Source organism: Mesoplodon bidens (genome assembly GCF_964165515.1).
Source record: "Mesoplodon bidens genome assembly, chromosome: 6".
Taxonomy (NCBI): Eukaryota; Metazoa; Chordata; class Mammalia; order Artiodactyla; family Ziphiidae; genus Mesoplodon; species Mesoplodon bidens.
Window position 1 is genome coordinate 1087605 of NC_138162.1, and position 21018 is coordinate 1108622.

The 21018-nt window shown below is 63.2% G+C and overlaps 1 protein-coding gene across 2 annotated transcripts; it reads right to left on the reverse strand.

Moving 5' to 3' along the window:
• Window positions 1-391: 391 nt before the first annotated feature.
• TRAF2 (TNF receptor associated factor 2) lies at window positions 392-20798 on the reverse strand. Of its 2 annotated transcripts, none has more exons than XM_081236111.1 (11): window positions 20747-20798; window positions 13583-13799; window positions 13056-13134; window positions 12793-12891; window positions 8512-8673; window positions 7721-7795; window positions 6104-6178; window positions 4339-4665; window positions 3682-3859; window positions 2987-3135; window positions 392-2340 (listed from the first exon to the last, which is right to left on the reverse strand). In XM_081236111.1, exons 2-11 carry the CDS (start codon window positions 13768-13770, stop codon window positions 2122-2124), a joined length of 1551 nt encoding a protein of 516 aa, XP_081092237.1. In that variant the 5' UTR covers window positions 13771-13799; window positions 20747-20798; the 3' UTR covers window positions 392-2121. The 2 variants fall into 2 exon arrangements, with proteins under 2 accessions (XP_081092237.1, XP_081092238.1); XM_081236112.1 differs by lacking the exon at window positions 20747-20798 and adding an exon at window positions 15512-15782.
• Between the last annotated feature and the right edge of the window lie 220 nt (window positions 20799-21018).

The following is a 21018-nucleotide window of genomic DNA, read 5'->3' on the forward strand; positions in this document are numbered from 1 at the left end:
AAAACTATCAGAAGAGGACTTCCCTGTTGGCGCAGTGGTTAAGAACCCGCCTGCCAATGCAGGGGACACGGGTCCAAGCCCTGGTCCGGGAAGATCCCATGTGCCACTGAGCAACTAAGCCTGTGCACCGTAACTACTGAGCCTGCGCTCTAGAGCCTGCAAGCCACAACTACTGAGCCCGTGTGCCACAGTTACTAAAGCCCAGGCGCCTAGAGCCTGTGCTCTGCAACAAGAGAAGCCACCACAATGAGAAACCCACGCACTGCAACGAAGAGTAGCCCCCGCTCGCCACAACTAGGGAAAGCTGGCATGCAGCAATGAAGACCCAACACAGCCATAAATAAATAAATAAATAAATAAATTTTATTTGTTAAAAAAAAAACCATCAGAAGAAAACAGTATTTGTCAGGCCGGTGGGGGCGGGGGGTTGGGACTTCTTGACTAAGTGGCCAGCGGCACTGTCCATGACCCGCGTGTGTCCAAGCGCTCCTTTTCTGTACACACTTGCACACACAGCCCGCACGTGCTCCAGGGCCAGTTTCCGGGAATATTGGGAGCTCCCTCCGACCAGGAGGAAAACAGGACCAACACCCCAGTAGGCAGGCGGGCGGCAGGCAGGGACCCTGGAGGAGCAACAAGCCTGCATGCACAAGCAGCAAGGGCTGGATGGGATGGGACGGGCAGCAGCGGGGATGCTCTGTCCAGGTTAGAAGGGCAGAGCGGGGAGGCACGTGCCCGTGGGAACGTGGAGGAGGGATACCGTCTGCGTCTGCGTCTGGCCCACCGTGCAGTGCTCAGCACGCCAGGCGTTCCCCTGGGGGAGGGGAAGAGGGGTCTGCAGAGGACTCGGTACATGAGGCGTACTTGTGGGTGACCACACACAGAGACAAGAATTAAAACAAAAGGATCCAAATCCACGAGGGCGGTGCCACAAGGGCGGTGCCTTGGCCAGTGACGGAGGTGGTGAGAGGGAAAGGAAGCAGGACTTCAACTTTTCTGCAATGTTTCTTTTTAATTAAAATACATAATTCAAAACGTGTACATCTGTTAATTTTGGACACACAGAGCTTATTATTCTCTGTGCCTTTCAATTCTTTAACTTCTCAAAATAGAGAAGTGACAATGTTGTCACAGGTCCTCTGTAAGGACTCCGGCTCTTGAGCACCCAGTCCTGGTCACTAGTGCACCTGGGTATGGCCAGCTCCCGGCCAGGACGCCGTGCCCATCCTGCAGCCCCGGGCTGAGGCCCTGACCAGGTCCAGCTGAGGTGCAAGCCTGTGCTCAGGCTGCCCGGGCTCTGCCACTGTCGAAGGAACACCTGGAGGCCGGGCAAGTCCTGGTCCTGGGGAGACGCCACCTGTCAGGTCCCAAACGCAGACGAAGCCATTGGTCATTCTTCCAGGCCCGGGGGCCCTGCACGGAGGGGCGGGGCAGGCCCAGAATCGGGGGCACGCACGTGGCCCTGCTCTCCAGGGCAGCCCCTGGGGAGGCCTGAGGGACGAGGAGTTGCCCAGCTAGTAACATCCCAGAAGAGAGAACGGCTGGCTTCACCGAGGCCCGCACGAGCCAGCCTGCAGTGTCAGGGAGCCCACGGAACCGCTCAAGGAGCTGGCGACACACAGGGCATGGAGGCCAGTAGGCCAGGAGGCCCCGGCCAGAGTCACTGATGGCCAGGACGAGAGCCAGATGGACACCACTCACCGAAGAGATTCAGAGGTTTAACAGCAACTCCTCCACACCCAACAGGGAAGCCAACGTGTCTTGCGGGGGCTGGGCAGGGGGGCGCCGGACGTGCGCCCTGCACGCGCCACGGGGCAGGGGACACGGGATGCCCTCCCCGCCTGCTGGCCTGGTCAGAATGGCCCAGCAGGGCTCTCCCTGGAGCAGCAGCCGGGCCCGAGACCGTCCCTCCTCTCCAGCAGCTCCTCACTGTGGCCCCGGCCACCCCGCTGCAGGCTGAGGGCTCCACACCTGCACGGCCCACTCGCTGGGGACACGCGGGCCTACAGCCCACCCCGATGGCCTTGGGCTGAACCCCTTCCCGGGAGGCAGCCCCTGCCTGTGGGACGTGAGCTCGCAGGTGCCCGCCCAGCGCGGTGGCCCCGCTCCCATGGGCAGCAGCTAGAGCCCTGTCAGGTCCACTATGGCCTTGATGAAGATGGCGTCGTCACGCACGTAGGAATTCTTGGCCTCCATCTTGGAGACGGGGCAGAAAAGCGGGCAGCCGCTCGCGATGTTCATGTCGCTGACCGGCCTCTGGAAAGAGGACGAGGTCACGTCGGGCCTGAAGGCGTCAATCACGTGCTCCCGGTTGTTCTGGTCCAGCAACATCAGGGTCACCTGGGAGGAGAGCGCCCAGGGGACAGCACGTGAGTCACAGCCTGCCCAGCCGCCAGGAGCCCGGTCTGCAGTCGAGTGCCGGGAGCACGGCCGCCACGGGTTGGCCCGGTCTGTCCATTTGTGCCCATCCCGGCGTTTTCTGTCCACTGACACCAGGATCCGAGGCTGAAGCCCAGCACCCCGCGCCACGTCCATTTGTGTTTCTGACAACGCTTGTCTAAGGGACGTTTTCTCACCAAAGAGCCCACGCGGCTGTCCCCACCCCCAGGAACAGCACCCCTCAGGGAGAAGCACAAGTTGGCCCCGTGCTCACTGACGCCACCTCCTCCACGAGGGCCACAGGGCTGCCCAGTGTCATCATGGCGTCTGTCCTGACTAGTGCCCGGGTCTCCAATTCCTCCCCTGCGTGGGCTCTGGCTTCCCAAGGGTTGGGCCATGCCCTCAGATCAAGGCCCCCTGGCGGCCCCCCTTCCTTGGGACAAACTCTCCGAGGCAGCCCCACCACTAACTGCTGGTCCCGAGTGGCTGACTGGCGGCGCGGCCCAGGAGACAACGACACTGCCCGAGCACTGAGGTGTGGTGACGCCGACACCTGTCACCCAGGGGCTCCCGCGTGCCCGCACAGCCGGGGCAGGGTCTCGCGCACCTTCTGGTTGAAGGGCCAGCGCAGGAGGGCGTCGTGGGGGCCCTTCATCAGAACGAAGAAGAGGGACAGGTGCGTCCCGCGCCCGGTGCCATCTCCGTTCAGGTAGGCGCGCAGACACATCTTGTAGCCGTACCTGCTGGTGTAGAAGGCTGTGGGGAGGTGCTGGTGAGCACCCAGGGCTCAGCCCATGCGGCCACCTCCCCAGGAAACACACACACGCCACTCAGGGTGGAGGGCACAAGGAGCGAACGTTCTCCTCCAGGCACGCAGCCAGCTGCTCGTGCAGACAGACTTCTCTTAAAAACGGAAGTAGTAATCAGACACGGCACTTTTAGGAAACCCTAAATGCGACCCCGCACTGGCCCTGCTACCAACCGGGAAGGCACCTCAGGGGCTGGACTGAGACTCGAGCACCAGGCAGGGGCTCTGGGCAGAGGGGCTGCGGTTGGACTGAGCCCGACCTGGACGAGCCTCATGTCCAACGGGGAGCAGCGGGGTGACCACGGACGTGGTGCGCCTGCCGTTTAAGGAACGAGACGTGACCCTGACGTGAGGCTGGTGAGTGTGGGCTCGGGAGCTGGCTCTGCCGGGGCACCCTGCTGCTCCCGGCCGCAGCAGGGGGCAGACCCCAGCCCGGGCATGCGGGGGCCCAGGGTAGCAGCAGCTCAGGGGGAGGGCAAGTTCCGGAAGAACACCTGGGGAGAAGATGGCGGGCGTGCGGCCAGCCACGGCTTCCTGGCGCTTCCTGGCGAAGTCCGCGATCTTCCAGATGAACACCCCGTCGAAGGTGGACGCCTCCATCTCGTGGACCTTCTGCTCCAGGTCGGCCATGGCAAGGTCCTTCAGGCCGATGCTCCTCTCCAGCTGCTGCACCTGGGGGCACGGGGCCTGTCAGGATGCGCCCCTGGGGCGCCGGGCCAGAGGGGCCTGGGGCTCACCCGCCTCCACAGAGACCAGCTGCCCTCTGGCAGGAACGCGCTATGAAGTGACCCCCGTGCCCAGCGCCTCAGCCTTTTGCTGGGTCAGCTGCTCTCGGATGGGCTCCAAGCCCACGAGACCCCCGACCCCAGGAGGAAACGCGCTCGTGGGACCCGCATGAAGCGCCAGGCATGGTCCCCACGGCCACCTCTGCCCCCCAGTCGGAGAAGAGGCTCCACCCTCGGCCTCTCTGAGCCCCGCGTCGGGCCCTGCGGGGAAGGGGCTCAGAGAGGAGCTCCGTTCAGGCCCAGCGCGGAGAGCCGAGTGCCCGCTGGAAATGCAGGCACTGCCCTCAAACTCCTGGCTCTGCAGCCCCCTGAGCCCCTGGCACCCGCCCAACGAGGCCTGGGCACTGCGGGCGAGCGGGCACAAACCTTATTACTCAGGGCTTCGATCCTGTCTTGGTCCAGCCGGTGCTGCCGGCCACAGGCCTCGGCAGTCACAGCCACCCGCTCCACCTCCCGGTTCAGCACGCAGACGATGTTCTCGAAGGTGGCCGTCTTCCGCTCCAGGGCCTCGCACCTCTGTAGCAGCTCCGCCACCTGGGAGGGCGCTGCCCCCGGGCCCGGCGTGCTGGCCCCCCAGCCCTGCTCGCCCTGGCCGAGGAGCGGGGGCCCAGCCTGCAGCAGGGCGCCCAGAAGCAGGGCCAGGTGCTCCCGGAGCCGCTGCGCCTCGTGCTCCTGCAGCCTCTCGCCCTCCACCTGCCGAGGCATGACACCCGCACTCAGCCCTGGGGGCCCGCGGCCTTACACCTCGACAGAGCACCGGTGCCCGGCGCGCGGCGGCGACACGAGGGTGACCTGCCCTCTCGCTCACCTGCCAGCGCTGCGTCTGTCACTGTCTGAACTCAACCACATCTGCGAAACACAGACCTCCCTACGTGACTCACTCGTGTTTCAGGTGATGGGAGAGACACCGCGAAAGAAGTGGCCGCGGCTGGGCGGCGGGGAGAGGAATAGAACTCATCTTAAATAGTCCCTACGGATCTGGCTTTGCAGCCACATCCCGTCCAAAGCTCCACAACGAGTTTGGAGGGTCAGACAGCCTCAAAAAGCCGAAAGTGGATAGAAAGGGACGAACCTCCACGTGAGGCCCAGCGCCCGGGAGCGCCCTGGGATGGCCGGGGACCTGAGGCTTCCAGAAGCTGGGCCAAGGCCGGCTGGATCCACAGGGTCAATAGGACACTTGTCCTCAGTGGGACGTGAAGAGGCCGTGGCAGCGTGTGCCCTAGGCCCCTCCTCTGGCCTCTAACGGCCCCCACGCCAGGGATCCCCGGGCCTGAGCGGGAAACGACCAGCACCGCGTTGCCCAGAAGCAGGACGTCAGACACAAACCAAGGGGACAGAAGGGGCGTTGCCCTTGTTCGCTCTCGTTAGAAAAAACAAAGCCGGACGCCGGGACCAAGTGTCGTGACGTCACCAGGTGACAACACCGCCACGGCTGCTGGGGCGTCGCCGAGAGCAGAGGGCTGGTGCGCCCCATCTGTGGAGCCAGCCTCCGCTTGCAGAGCCTGCACACGCCCAGCCCTCGGGGGCACAGAACAGGTAGGAAAGGAGGGCGAGGGCCACATGAGCAGGGAGCTGCCCGGGCCCGAGGGAGCCGCACAGAAGCTGGCAGGTGAGGCGGGCAGAGAGGAGGTGGGTCAGGACCTGGGGAATGTCAGCGTGCTGGAGGAAAGCCAAGCCAGTGACCGGGGTGCGATCAAGCAGGAGGGCCACACAGGCCACAGAGGGGAGGCGGGGAGGCAGAGAGGCTCCAGGACCCGTCTGCAGGCAGAATGGAGGCTTTCTGGGAGACTGGATGTGTTGGGAGAGACAGGAGGCGGGTCCAGAACGACCACTGGGCTTTTGGCCAGAAGAGCCGGGTGGAGCAAGGTGTGCTTTCTGGGGGAGGTGAGAGGACGGGCAGAGGGGGCATCGCTAGACCTCAGGGGGCTGCGACACGCTGGGGGTTCCCAGCAGCTGGGCGGTCAAGGCTGGGCACCAGGGATCACCTGGAGGACGAGCGGACAGAGCCGGGACACCTGAGGGCCGGATTGGAGGTGGAGTGGAGGCCGTGTCCGCAGGGCGCGGTCACGTCCGCCGGCCTCTGCGTGGGAACCAGGAGCTCCCGGCGGTCCCGCCGCAGACCTGGACTCACCATCTCGGGGCAGCCGACAGCGTGGAACCTGCAGGGGACTCGGCATCTGCCACATGTCCTGACGTGGTCCTGAAACTGACGGGCCTGACATCAGAGCCCAGTCCTCCTCCGCTCCAGCCGCTCCTGCACCAACTGGGCCAGCGTCCCACCAAAGGACCCTCGCACCCGCCCCAATGGCCTCTGCACGCTCGGGCCGGACGAAACCCAACAACCTGCCCCCAAAGCTGCAGTGTACACTCGAGCACACACGCAAACACGTGCACGTGTGTGTTTGAGGCACATGGGCCGTCTGGGATCACCCGCAGAGCCCATCCCGTGCGTGGGCCTCTGCGTCCCAGAGAGCAGCCCTGCCCACCTCCTCCCTCACAGGCCGGTCTGAGGCCCTAGGGCCTGGGGGCCGACAGCCTGGCTTCCAAACGGAGCCAGGAGTGAGGAGAAGCAGCCTGACCGGGGATCAGACCCCCACGCTGACCCGGCGGGGCGCTGGCCCATGGCCACACTCAGAGCAGAGCAGAACCCAAGACCCAGAGGGTGGCCAGCTGACCCGGGAAGTGCCTGGGCCGAGGGAGACACAGCCAGACCGACATTGCCCGAAGTGGGGGGAGGGGAAGGGGCAGCCACTGGCCTCCACCTGCCAGGGACCCAAAATGTGAGGAATCAGACTTACACCTGCAGGAGACAGAGAATTTCCTCTGTACCTAGGAGCGGAAAACAATCCCAACTCTGGATCAAAATCCAGAAACAATGAGAAAAACCTTGAAAAGTGCCCCCCAAACCAAAAACAAACCAAAAATACCATTAACTAAAAGGACAAATAACTGCAACTTACAGCCCTGATTTACAAAGAGCTCCAAAAACAGAAAAAAGAGGACAAATGCCCGTCAAGAAATGCGCAGGAGTCACAAATGCTCCCCAGGAAGAGAAACGCAGGTCAAATTCAGGCAGAAAGCTCTGGGTCACGCTCACAACTTGAGAAATGCCACCTAAACTAGCCTGGATGCTGTCTTCACCCATCATGTGGGAGAGGCGTGCGCGACCGAGGACAGCTTGGGAGGGATCCGAGCCCCACCAGCTTCCGGAATCACCCTCTTCCCAGCTCTTGCCCTGGAGCACTATAACCGCTGGACAAATGCACGAGAGACCAACCTCAGAAGTTCAGAAGAAAGGAGACGAAGGGCCCTCATGGAACAAACTGCAGCTGCCTCCCCGGGGTCAGGCGTGGGCTTCCCACAGGCATGTGAGCATATGCCCTCCCTCCCAGAGCATGGAGGCCACCTGGCCACCACCGACTCAGCTCCCAGCACAGCCAGGGTGGGCCTGGGGGCCTGCCTGTGGAACCAGCGCCACAGCAGGAGCACAGACAAGCCACTGCCCCATCCTCAGGGACAGAGACCTCCCACAGTGAGAAGCCAGGTAAACAGTCCACCTGCCCAGATCCCCGCTCCCTGGGGCCAAGTGGCTCAGATGCAAGGCTGTGCAGTGGGAGGGGGGTGGGAGGGGGTGGCGGGAAGAGGAGGAGCCTGCGACACCCCCCCCCCAAGCCCGCCCCCAGAGCCGAGGCGTGGCCTGTCCTCTGAACACCCAGCGGGTCGGCGCGGGGCCCCAGGGGAGCTTTACCTTCTCGCGTGCGATCTTCTTCTTGCCGCAGCCCTCGCAGGTCAAGGGGAACTTGGGGCAGACCTGGTGGTGCGCCTGGAAGAGACGTGGCAGCCATCAGAGCTGGGGCCGGGCCAGCAACGCTCCTGAGCCCCGAGGCTGAGACGGCGGGCGACACGGGGGTCTGCAGATTCAGGACCTGCCTTCGACCGGCAGCCGCTGGGGCAACACCAGGAGGAGGAGCGCCCCAGCGCCCCGAGAGTACTGCCACCGGGTGCCAGGCTGGCGGACTTCCTGCTGGCGGGGGACCCAAGCGGCCAGAGCACCTCCGAGACCCCTGACCCCTGGGCTGCCTCTAGAGCTGAGCTTCCCGGGTGTGAAAAACACCTCAGGGACCCGACCAGCCAAATGCAGACTAACAGCGGCTTCTTCAACAAACGGCAGAGAGAAAAAGACGCCCACAGGGAAAGGCTGCAGGTGAAGAGACCTGCAGACCCAGCAGGGGGGCGTCTGGGTCCTGACCCAGCAGATCCACGTGACCCACACGGACAGACCCCGGACACGTGGGCACCGAGCTCGCTCGTGACCTCAGGAACCCTGTGAAGCTCCAGACATGATGTAACCCACGAGAAGGTGGCCCGCCCTTCACAAACAAGCGACAACTTTCAGATAAAGCCACACGGCGTTCGGGGTGAACCCAGGGAGGCTGCTGGCCAAGCAAGGGTGGCGTGGCCGCACGCTGCCGTCCCCCTGTGTGAGCTCACCCCCGACCCGGGGCCGCCAGGGCCTTCGACCCGCCGGCATGCGCTCACCTTCATGTCGGCCGGGCAGCAGGGTGCCCTGCAGTGCCGGCAGCTGAGGCTTCGCTCCGGGCACTCGTGTTCCAGGTGGTGCTCCTTCTCGCCCAGGCGCACCAGGCCTTTACACGCCGGGCACTCGGTCAGCACGAACGGGCAGCGTCCTTCGTGGCAGCTCTGGCAATGAAGGGAGTGAGGCATCGGCGGAGCGCCCGTGGGGTTCTGGGCCACTGCCCCGCCGGCCGCAGCCCAGTCTGGATCCGTTCTCGGCGCTGGGCCACGGGGGCCGCTGCATTCACTCCTCTAACCCTGCTCCAGCGCAGAGATCAGGACCCAGATCCAGCCGGCGGCGCCCCACCCTCGGGACACAGAGGGGACAGTGAGAGGGGCTGCGGGAACAGGTTCTAAGTGGACGGAGGGCAGAGAAGTGATGCCGTGGGGACCAGAGCGAGAAGCGGACGGAAACGCAGACGCCCACTCGTCCCGACGCCCAGGCTGAGAGCCCCCATCCCTGCCCTCCTGGAGCTGAGGACGTGCAGGGTGACGTGGCCAGGGAGGCAGGGGCCCAGCATGGGCTTCCGAAGGGTCAGGTGGGGCCCAGGCGGGGCCCAGCAAAGCCAGCAGCGCGGGAAGGGCCCGACCCGGACAGGCGTGGCCCTGAGCAGCACAGCACTGGGGGGGCTGCGGCAGCGGCTGAAGAGGTGAGAAAGGGTGGGACCTGGAAACGGGGCCGCGAGCCTACGGGACAGACAGAAGCTGTGCGCAGCTCTCAGGAAACGCTGGCCGGGAAGGGGCACAGAGGGCGGGCCAGTAAGCAGAGAACGGGAGATGACGGTTTGTTTGCTGTTGTTTTTTAAAAACTGTGGTCAAATACACATCACACAAAATCGACCCCTGGTAAGTACGCAGCCTGGGCACCGAGCACATCCACGCCGTGGGGTCAGCACCTCCACCAAGATTCAGGCTGGGCGCCTGACAAGCTGGGACAGCTCAGGGCCCCCGCAGAGCTCACAGAGCTCCGCCGCAGTGACCTTGAGGAAGGAGGAGCCTCCCGCGGGCTCTGTCTCCACGTGGCCCACAGTCCGGGGCCGAGCGAACAGGCCAGCCGAGTCTCCACCCCATGCAGCAGGCTCGGCTGCCGGGGCCAAAGCTCACCATTCGGGGAGTGAGAAGTGGTGCCAGGTGAACCCCAGAGACACGGCACGTGTGGCGCTCTCCCAGCAGCCGGGATGCGGAGACTTCAGGTGTGGTGCCCGTGGCACTCCCGCCTCCTCACAGGACCCAGGGCTCCACGTCTCCCGCAGGGACACACGTCAGATGGAACTCGGCCTTCTCAGCAAGCCTCCCCGGTAACCCCACTCAACCCGACAGGGCTCCGTGGATGCTGCCGCAGAGGCCCGGCCCCAGGACACAGACCGGCCGTGCGGGTGGGCAGGACGCCATGAGGTATAGGGAGCAAAGCAGAGGCGACACCTTCCCTGAGGGCTCCTGCTCCGGCGACAGCTCCTCAAATGTTCCACGGCGGCCATGCCCGGGAAGAGCTTCCCTCGACCGCCAGGGCACCCCCAGCTTCCCCAGACAGGGCCCTGGTCTGGCCACACTGAGCACAGCCCAAACCATCACACCGAGCCACAGGGGAGCCTCGGAAACAACCACGCTCGTGAAACAAAAACGACAGCACCCAGAGGGCACTTGGATCTGATCAAAGCAAAAGAAAATGCTCAAGGGTGAGCCCTGGGGCCACTGGACAACTGGAGAGGGACGCCCGCAGCCAGCGCTGACCACCCGGCCCCACACCGCTCGCCACTCAGCAGGTGCCCCTGGGATTCAGCGCCCCCGAAGCCCATTCCTGGCGCAGGAGCACCAGCACCCTCACAGGCTGGCACGGGCTCCGTGGGCTCCCACTCCCACCAGGTCGCTCAGGGAAGTCAATATGCATTCAACCAGAACTCAAGCTAAATGCTTAGGCATTTCAACTTTGGATTCCCTGACACGTGAGCACATCCAACTCTGCTCACCTTTCAGCTGCAAAATGTCCCCATAACCTGGTCCTCCCGCAGGTCCGCCCGGACCCCTCCTCTGAAGCCCGAGGCCCCTTCTCCCTGCCGTTCCTTCCACGCAGCCCCTGCTTCTCGCTTCCAGAAGAGCAGTCCCCAGGGCTGCTGTGTACTTGGCAGCCACTCCTGACACCTTCTAACTGAACTGGAGTCTTAATTCACTGAGTTTTTAAGAAAATACTAGACATCGTTGCAAAGGAAAAACTTATTCAAAGGCTGACCAGGATTTACCCCATCTCTCCACACTCTCAGGAGCTCAGCCGCAGCCTCAGCATTTCCCAGCACCGCCCCAATTTTGAGCAACCCAAAGGGCAAACGTGTTGGCTCCAGGCTGGAAGCGGGGCCACCGCTGCAGCAAGGTGGCCGCCCCACGCCCTGAGGTGGGGTCTCACCCCAGCTAGAGATAGGTTTACCCTACGTCAAAGGCTGCACTGAGAGACCCAGAGCAGTGCCCGTCTCCCACGTGACCAACCCCCAGGGACTTTCCTGAGTTCCCCGGGTGCAGCCAGGGACTTTCCAGCCTGCATGCCTGCAGGACCGGCGCAGGGCCCACGGGCTGGCTACGGTCCCAAGCCCTTGGCCAGGGGCCTGCAAAGCCGCCACCCATACCAGCGGCCTGGAGGCGGCAGAAACCCCAGAGGACTCGGGAGCTGGGGTTATTCCGCCTGTCCCCAGGGGTCTTTGGTCCCCTCAAAAGGCGACACGGAGTACCCACTGCACTCCCTGCTGGGGCTCCCCACCCCCCCAGGAGAGACCCTGCCCCGAGGCCGGCTCTCTGGACAGTGCTGGGCAACAACAGCTCAGGCCCATCTGCTGAGCAGGGCCTCGGCGGCAGCACCCCCTGCCTGCGCCCCTGCCCCACAGTGGCCCCTGGGCATCGGAGGCCTCTGTCCACGGCCTGCAGTCCTGCTCCCCGGAAGGGCACAGAGAGGCCTCCGCTTCCAGGCCCAGGCGCCCGTCAGAGGAAAGCCCAGCTTCTGCCCACCCGACCACCGGCTCCAGCCCCAGACACGGCCAAGCTGTTCCTCTGGCAAAACGCAACCGAGAGCCTGAAGCCCACGAAGTCGAGTTGGTCAAGAGGACCAGAGGACGTCGCTGCGCAGCACTCCGGACGGGAGCAGGAGGGAGGAGCCCCAGGAACTCAGGACCCCAGTTTCAGAGCCGACGGGCTCTCCCCTGTGTCGTGACTCAGTCGCAGCCCGGCGCCTACCCCATGGCAGGGAGGCTGCTCCGTGGCCTGGGCAGCCATGCGTGTAGGCAAGCCGGGTCCCTTGCAAACAGCCCCTCCAGCCTCGCCAGCCTCGGCCGCATGGGACAGCACCAAGGCCTCCCCACCTTGAGGACCCAGCCCATTACTCTGCACCACTGCACACGACCTCCCGGCCCGGGCAGCCTCCACTCCACCTCCTGTCTCACAGGGCTGGTTCCCGCAGGTTCTGTCCTTCTCTGCTGGGCTCATCTCACTGAGACCCCAAAGCTGATTGAGAGTGGCCTCAGCATGATGTCCCCAAGGTCCGTCCCCACTGTAGCCTGGGGCAGGGTTCCCTTCCTCTCATGACTGGACACTATTCCATGGCATGACCAGCCCACATCTTGTGTGTCCTGCCCTCTGCCAGGGACACTTGGCTGCCGGGAACACTCATGCGCAGGCACCTTGCAGACGTAAGTTTTTAAGAGCGTTTGATCACCAGGAAGAGCATCCAGCTGGGCTCACAGCCGCAGGTTCAGCTGCCAGAGGCCCAGCACACAGGGACCCCGACACGCCAGCCTCCCACGGCAGAGACAGGCCTGCAAGATATGCACCCGGCCACTGCCCTTGTCACTGGCCAGATGCCTTCCTGTGACCCCAGAATGGACATGCAGGCTACTCCTGAGTCTTCCAGTGTCAGCACTATCCAAGTGAGGAAAGACAACAAAGTCCCGTCGGCGAGAAAGCTAATTTCCTGCCTGCGCGGCACTCTCAGGGCCGGACCAGGGTCCCCGCACACACCGCTGCTCCCCGCCACCGCACTGCGGCCGGAGGACCGCGTCCACGGACACACCAGCAAACAGCCCACACAGGGTGAGCACCCCACCCCCGGCCACACGCCCGGCACCCCCGGCCACACGCCTGGCTCCCCCGGCTCCAGAGTCCAGGTGGGCACGTCCGGAGCAGCAGCTGCACCCCCTTCCGCGGGAGTCAGGCGGGCTTGAAGCTGCTCTGCGGGAGGGGCTTCAGCCAGCGCAGGGCAGCCCCTACCTCGTACTCCTTCAGGGTCCCCTTCCAGGTGCAGCCCTCACTGGGACAGACGGCCGGCAGGCTCTCTACCTCCCTGCGGGCAGCATTGTCCGGGAAAGCCTGGGGAGAGAGCGTCCCTCGGGTAAGCCCCCTCCCAGCCGCCCACCCGCCTGGCGCCCCACACCACGAGCCTTCGGGGGAGGCTCGGGACCGGGGCGCCTCTCCCGCAGCCGTTCCCAGGCTCCCTCTCCCCTCGACACCATCAGCGTGGACGGCTCACTCACCGAGCTGCTCTCCAGGATAGAGACGCCTTCCTCGTAAATGCCCTCGTTCACGCAGGCGGCACAGTTCTGGGGCCCGGAGCTGGTGGGGAGAGGGGGAGCCCGCGCTGTGAAACCCGCCATGGAGGGTGGGAGGCCCGCGGCCTCGCCAACACAGGCCCACGCCATGGCTCGGGCTCTGGAGCTTCTGTCGGCGCGCGCGGACACGGCGCACCGTGCGAGACGCTCGGGGCCCAGCCCCAAACCCCGGCCCGTCTGAACGCGACCCGCGCAGACGGATGCCAGGACCAGGGGCTGCTGTCCTCCTGCTGACGGGCCGGAGGCCCCACCTCCCGACCCCGCAGGGACTCGGGCGCCCAGCGCGAAGGGAGCGGGAGCCTCCAGGCAATTTTAAACTGTCCGGTTCCCACCAGAGACAAGGAGAAGCAGGAAAACAGACCCTATGGAGATGCTTGACTTCACCCCACACCAAAGCAGCCCTGGGCCACGCGGCATCAGCATCCGCTCCTGGCTGCTCCCAGCGCCCCTACCTCAGGATGCTGCTCAGGCAGAAGGAACAGTAGCGGTGGCCACACTGAGCCTGGAAGGGCCTGCGCAGGACGTTCCTGCAGGCTGAGCACAGGTACTTGTCCTCTAGCTTGGTCCCCAGGAGGGTCTTGGAGAAGCCAGGCTGCAGCAGGTCCAGGGAGCCGGGAGGGGTCGCACTGGCCGCAGCCATGAGCACCGCAGCCCCACCAAGGCCAAGCCCTAAGGGAGAGCACAGCGTGTCACGGCGGGTCCGGGGACGTGCAAGGCCTGGGCCATTGGGCCTCTGAGAGGCAGGACGTCAGCGCTCCGGGGAGCGCCGCGCAGGCCAGGCTAAGGCTGAGACGGCGGGTACCCGCATGCCCGCTGCAGCCCTGGGCCCAGCGGGCTGTCCCGGCCCGGGCCTCTGCTCCCGGGCCAGCTGGCCGGGCTCGCGTGTGACCGTGACCGCGGACCCCGATCCTCGCGCCCTGCCGTCTCCCCAAGGCTCCAGGTGTGAATGTGTCCTTAGAACACTGGACAGCTTGGCAGGCGACGTCCCCGGGCAGGCCCAGGAGACGGCCATACCAACCCTCAGCCCCAAGACAGGGGTGTGGCCTGCGTGCAGCTGCTGCTCCGCTTCCGTCCCCACAGCCAGGGTCCCTCTCACTTCAGAGCTGCCCTCTGCCGTCCACCAGGCCTTGGTAAGGCCGCCAAGGTAAGGTAACCAGGATGGGCGAGCGGGGGGAGGGTCCCCCACAGCACTCAGAGACCTGCTCATCGTCCACTACCCTGGCAGGCCACCGCAGCCCTTTGTGCAAATCCCCAAAGAGCTCTCCCTGCCCCCGCACGCCCCCAGCACACACACCCACGTCTGCCCTGGGGTCTGGGCATGGTCAAGTCAGGATGCTATGAAACTCTGCCCCTTTCCGGGGCGGCTGGGGGGGTCTGCTTGGGCAGCGACTGTGCACAGGAGGCCACGTGCACTGTCCTAAGCTGGCCTGACACCGAGGGTACAGCACAGACGGCGTCGTCCCCTAGCTGCTGGGCAAAGCCACTCTCAACCAGCCATGGGGTCTGTAACGCAGGCGGCCTTACTCGGGGGCCCCCGCAGCCCCCAGGACGTTTCCCAACCCACATTCTTGCCTCCAGCCACCGACAGAAGGGACGCTGTGCCCAGGCACCTCAGGAGGGCACCTCTGCCTCTCTCGTGCTCTCCTCACACTGGCAGGCCTGGCCCCTGGAGGGTCCATCTGTCCATTTGACAGCTGGGGGATCTCATTCCTTCAAGCCCTCACAACACAGATGTACAAGCATGAGAGGTGCCTTTATTGGTAAAACCTTTAGGCGGACGATGTGGAAAAAAAGTCCCGAGAGCTCAAGGACGCGCCCCCCGTGTGGTTCAGGGCAGCTCAAGGTCAGGCTGTGGTGGCCACACGCGTGTGTGCGTCTGGAACACAGGCCCGTGAAGGTGCACTCCCTCCCGCGTGAGAAGCATCACGTTCCTAGCTTCCCTCTTTTTCTGGTCACGCTACTAAACTGATTTCGTAACCTCGATGGTTTAAAACATCATGGCTCCAGACTACGTGAGAAAGAGGAGTTTTTATTTTTGAATATAACTAGAAAAAAAAAGCCACCTTCTTTAGGTCGAAACTCTGTATTCGTTATAAGGTGTTAAATAAACGAAATGTGGGAATTCCCTGGCGGTCCGGTCGTTAGGGCGCCACACCTTCACTGCCGAGGGCGCGGGTTCAATCCCTGGTTGGGAAAACTAAGATCCCACGAGCCGCGGCGCAGGCATAAATAAATAAATAGACAAACAAAATAAACAAGATGAAACGCAAAGGTCTCTGTGACTGCAGCCATGTTTTACACAGGCAGGGCCAGAAAGCAAAATAAAAAATGAAGCTCGTGCAAGGCGCGAGGATGAGGGTGACGCTTTTTTCGTTGCCCACCTCAAACACAGTCTCCAGGGGACCTGTCAGGAGAGACCTTCTTTTGCGATGACTTTCCGCCCGAATGTGGCCGGCCTGGGGGAAACACTTTTTGGCCGACTGACCACACCTTCTGTGGCAGATCGAGCCCATTTTATTAATCCATGGACCTTTACTCCTGTTGGACATAAAAGAACCACAAACGGTCTCTTTTTTGAGCAATAAAGATGGAAAAGGCCCCAACACACAGTGGGCCTCGCCTTCCCCACTCAGTGGTCACGGCTACTTGGCGTGGCAGGAGGGTGGGCGGCCACGTGGTCAGAGGGCACCCCCGCCACGCCCTAGGATGTCTCAGTGCTTAAGGCCTTAAATGTCTTATTCAAGTCACAGTTATACACTTGAACCCTCAAGAACTGTAATGGAAAACATCACACAGACTCTAAAGCGCCGTGCCCAAACTCAGCGCTGAAAGCCACCCGCTGCTGCTGTGCCACCCGCCCAAGCATGAGAAGAAACCCCCCGAGTTTCGGGCCCTTTCGGACCCTCCTGGCGCGCACACTCCACCCACCTGCAGTCACACAGGGCTGGGGGCTGGGCGACCGGCAGCCTTTGTACTTAGGGGTCAGATGTTACAAGCCTCCAGTATGGAACCAAAACCCCCTACTGGTCCTTCCAAGCTTCCAGTTTATTTTCCAAATCTTGACTCTCAGGCAAGGTGGTAAAAAACAAGAACTACGTCCATTCACACGACTCGCCTGGGACTGTGAACAAGTATTCCCACACGGCCCGGCCCTGGTCTCACACTTGATTCACTCCCCAAATATGCTCCAGACGTGAATGCACTAACTTTATACGACAAACTTGCATTTTGTTGAAACGGCATTTCTACTACGTACACAACATCATTTCCAGGATAATTCCAGTTACATGAAGCTTGAGGATAGGCGAAACTAACCTATGACGATAGAAGTTAGAGCAGCAGTTACCCTTGGGGTTGGGAACCGCGATACAACAGACGTTGGGTCTTCGTCCGGTTCTTGGCACAAAGTACCCAGAACCCCTGGGGCTTCCTGAGCCATGGGGACAGAGGGGCACCTCTGTTTATTCAGAAGCCCCTTCACCACCACCCCCACCTCCACGGCGGGGGGCGGGGGGCGGGGCGGCGACACTGGCCATTGACTGCATCACCAGTGATTCAATCAATCCTGCCTTCAGAAGGGAGCCCCGGTGAAAACCCTAAACGACCGGGTTTGGAGAGCTTCTGGGTTGAACATGTGGAGGTGCTGGGAAGTGGGGGCTGGAGAGGGCGTGGAGGCTCCGCGTCCCTCCCTGTACCTGGCTGGCCCTGTGTGTCTCTCCCAGCGGGCTGTTACACACGTTTCTCTGAGCCCTTCTAGCAAATTACTGACCCCAAGGAGGGGGTCATGGGGACCCTCAATTTACAGTCGGTCAGTCAGAAGTATGGGAGGCCCCGCCTCCCCACTGGCATCTGAAGTGGGGTGGGGGCAGCCTTGTGTGACCAAACTCTTAACACAAGGGGTCTGTGCTAACTCCAGGCGGCCAGTGTCAGAACTGAATTAAACTGCAGGATGCCCAGTCGGCATCTATCAAGAAAGGCAGAACTGCTTGGTGCGGGGAAACCCACACATTTGGAGTCAGAAATCCTGTGAGAAGCGAAACAGAGAAGCTTTCCATGCAGGAGGGTCAGCGTTGCCTGAGGGACGCGAGGGCTTCTGGAAGGCGAGGAGTGACTGTATATGTGGACACAGGTGCATCTGGCTGTACATTTAGGATTTGTGCTTTTTGCTGCATGTATACCTCATTTTAAAAAGAAAGAGATGGAGTTTCTATTCCCGGAGCGTCGAAAGAAAGATGGCGAGATCCCTAGTCACGGTACACCACGCACATTTATCCAGAGTAACCCTGCTTCATACTATTAACAATGGCAGAATAACCTCAAAAACCGGTTTTAACACAAAAGAAGCCCCCCCAGGTGGGGCTGCATCTCCCTCCTGCCTCCCCACCCCCAGGAGAGTGGGGGGCATCTGGCACCCCACCGCTGTTCTGCCATTTCCTGTGATGCAGGCCCCCTTCCCAGGCCCAGGTCCCACCTGGGTACACAGCAGGAGGACCCAGGGAAAGAGCCGTCCCTGTGAGAAATCACCGAGACCCCGACTGAGCCGGAGGCCGCTGGGCAGCTGGGCTCCACCGTCCTCAGCCTGGTGTGTGGGGGTCAGGGACTAATTCTAAGAAGGGTACGTTGCTGCCCAAACCAACATCACATCAGGTGTCGGAGCACTTGGCTGCCGGGAGCCACCTGTTGCCAGCAGACACACGGGTTCAACCCAGGAGCTTCCCTCTGGGATGCCCCAACGCAAGGACCAAACTCCCCCAAATCCACGCTCCACTGACAGCTGCGTGCCACGCTGGGCCCCCAGGTGCAAGACTCCTGAAGCAACTCTCAGGGCCTCAGATCCACGCGAACGTCATCGCTGGCACTACTTTCATCTTCGTTCGAGCTCAACGTGATGCCAAGTGGTCTGGTACCAACTTAGCGCCCAGCAACCGTTTACACTAAAGCACACAGCAAACGCTGCGCCGTCCCTTCCCGCCCGCACCCACTCGCAGCTACTCGTGCCATCAACACACCCAGATTCTTATGAAAAACTGGGGCCATCAACAGGGAGACGCTGATCAATGACGACGCAGCGATTCTGCCCCTTTGAGGCCCCAGCCCCGCCTCACGCCCACCTCAAACGGGCCAGGAAATCCACTGGCTCTACCCGCTACAAACATCCAGGACCTGACCACACTGCTACCACTGGGCCCGGCCACCATCTACTGTGACCTGACTCACTGCAGGAGCCTCCCGAGGCCCTTAAATACGAGCTGGGGATTTGGGCTCCTCCCTCAGACCCCCAGGCTTCCAGGGCCTCTGCTGCTCGGCTTCCTGAAAAACCATCGCCTCCCCGCACCGTTCCTCGGCCCGGGCAGCATCGCGGGCCTGGACGCAGGGATGAGGGACCCGGGCCCATGGGAGGTGCGGGGGTGCCCTCCGTGCTCCCAAGGCTCCCGCCGGTCACTGGCTCCTATACCCCTGTGTCTGACCCTTCCTCCGTGCTGCACCACTGGCCCAGCTGGGCGCCACCCCGCCACAGAGCAGGGCACCCCAATCCTGGAGCCCACACTGTAGTCACCTCCACTACTCACCTCCTACCCACACTGCTGCTGTGTACTCGCCTCCCTAAATCACAGCCAGTCCCCAAGAACACCTGCCCCAAACGCCATCTCCACCGCCTGCTGGCCCTGCAGGGAACACGGTGGCCACTCTGTTCCTGCTCAGGGCCAGGGGACAGCTTCCGTGGAGCCTGCCCCCCTCACCCAAGGGTCAGCCGCACTGTGGAACAAGGACATGTCCTCCCTCTGATAACACAGCCCAGGCCTTTGGGGAGCGGTCCTCATCCATCTCCGTGAAGGAGCAGGCCCAGGACACAGGGAGCATGGGGCAACACGCCCAGGTGTGGACTCAGGAACAGACGGAAGGGGTGCACCCCATTCTTGGCATGATCTGTGGAACCTGTGGGTCATTTTTTTCTGGGTTTTCTTCTCTGGACCTTCCTCCCCTGACCCATGTGTGCGCTGCCCTGCGGTGGAAACCCGCCTGCTGGACCGTGCCCAGTCCGCGCTGGTGTGCTGACCGGGCGGGCGGGCAGGCAGGCTGGCATCTCTCACTGCCAGAGGGGGGCCCACACCTGGCTCAGAACTAAGTCAGAAGGCCTTTTCTTCCCGGAGAAAACATTTTCTCCAGCACCAAGTGATGGCTGTAAATTCTGTGCTCTAGTCCGCAGTTTATGACCACTGCTGAAACAACCCATTTCTTCAGGTCCCCAGAGGAAGGACATACGTGTTTGTCTCCCCATGAGCGAGCCAGTGATGTAATACGTGACCTTCACTCTGTCGCTCCGCATGGATGTTTCCAGGCTCCCGCTGTGCATCACGCGTGGAGCTGGGGAGACTGGGCAGCACCACGACCGATGCAGCCAACAGGCGAGGGCCACAGGGCACCATGCAGCCTCCGGTGGCAGAGGTCTGCGACGCAGGGGGGACCCCGGAAGGGCCCATGGCACGGCCTGGGTGTGTCAGGAGGCGCGCTCAGGGCTGTCCCAGGCCGAAGGACCAGAGAGCACAGAGGCCCAAATCACAGCTCCGGCCTTTGGGAGCTGTAGCCTCAGGGGGGCTGGGCTGTGTGCCCAGGCGTGGGGCCGAGGCGGGGGACCGGCCAGGCTGGGGCCTGGAATCAGAGAGAGCGGCTGGCTGCTCGAATGTGTGAAGATGCTACTGCTGAAAGCACTGAAAGAAAAGGCTTTCAGAAAAGCACTGCTTAGGATTCTGTCTGAAATTCAAGCAACGGTGAGTTTTGCGGTGTGTGAATTACACTGCAATAAAGCTGTTAAAAAAAACTCAAACAACAGTTCTGGGCTGCTTGGGACCTCCACCTAAAGCCAGTAACTGCGTTGCTAAACGCTGCCGGGGACATGTGCTCCCTGAGTCACGCAGGGCCCGGCGTCAGGCCTGGCACGCCCCCTGCTCTGCTCGATTCAAGGCCGGGCAGAGCGGCTGCTGTCACAGGCGCAGCTGTCCCCAGCTCTCCCCCGTCCCCACCGTCCGGTCCACGAGGAGCCCGCTCTGTCTCCAGGGAGCGTCTGGCCCCGCACACACAGCAGTTTTCTGAGTCCCCACGCCAGGCTCCGTCCGCCCCGGCAGCTCCCTAGACCCCTGCATCCTCCCCATCCACCTCGGGGCTCGGTGTCACCGTCGGACGAGGCCCAAGCTCAGGGGGGTCGGAGGCACGGGGAGAGGGCCCAGGGCAGCAAGCGACAAGCGGCGACCCCGAGGTCCAGGCCACCCGCGGAGCCCGTCCGGACCCCGAGCGGGGCAGGAAGCCCCTCGGGGGCAAGAAGGGGTGGGGCGCCGCGGGGCCGCAGCCGAGGCTCGGGGGCGGCCCGGGGGGGCGTGGACCCCGCGCGGACCCGGGCCGGCCGCCGTGGACGCCCCGCCGTTCGCGAACTTTCCTGTGAGGGGCCCGCTCCGACTTTCAGTTTCCGGCTCCGAGAAATCCCCTCACGCCCGCGCGCGGCGGCGGCCGTGCCTCCCGCCGGGCCTCCGGGCACCGCGTGCCCCCCCGCCCCCGCCCCTCGACCTCGACCCCGACCCCGACCCCCGACCCCCAACCCCAACCCCCGCAGCGCGACTCACCAACCGCCGCCGCGCGCCCGGAATTGCCTGCCCGCCTGCCGCCGCCGCCGCCGCCGCCACCGCCGCCCCGCCCACGAGCCCGCCTGATGGATTGATGTGGGGACCTACCAGGAGCGCGCAGGAAGCCACACAGGGCACCGATTGACCAGCTTTCTCCCCCGCCCCCTGCTTCGGGCCCTCCCTCCTGACGGACTGACACAAAAGCCTACCAAGCTCCCGCAGAGAGCCACAGCGGGCGCCGATTGGCCAGCTTTCTCCCCCGCCCCTCCCGC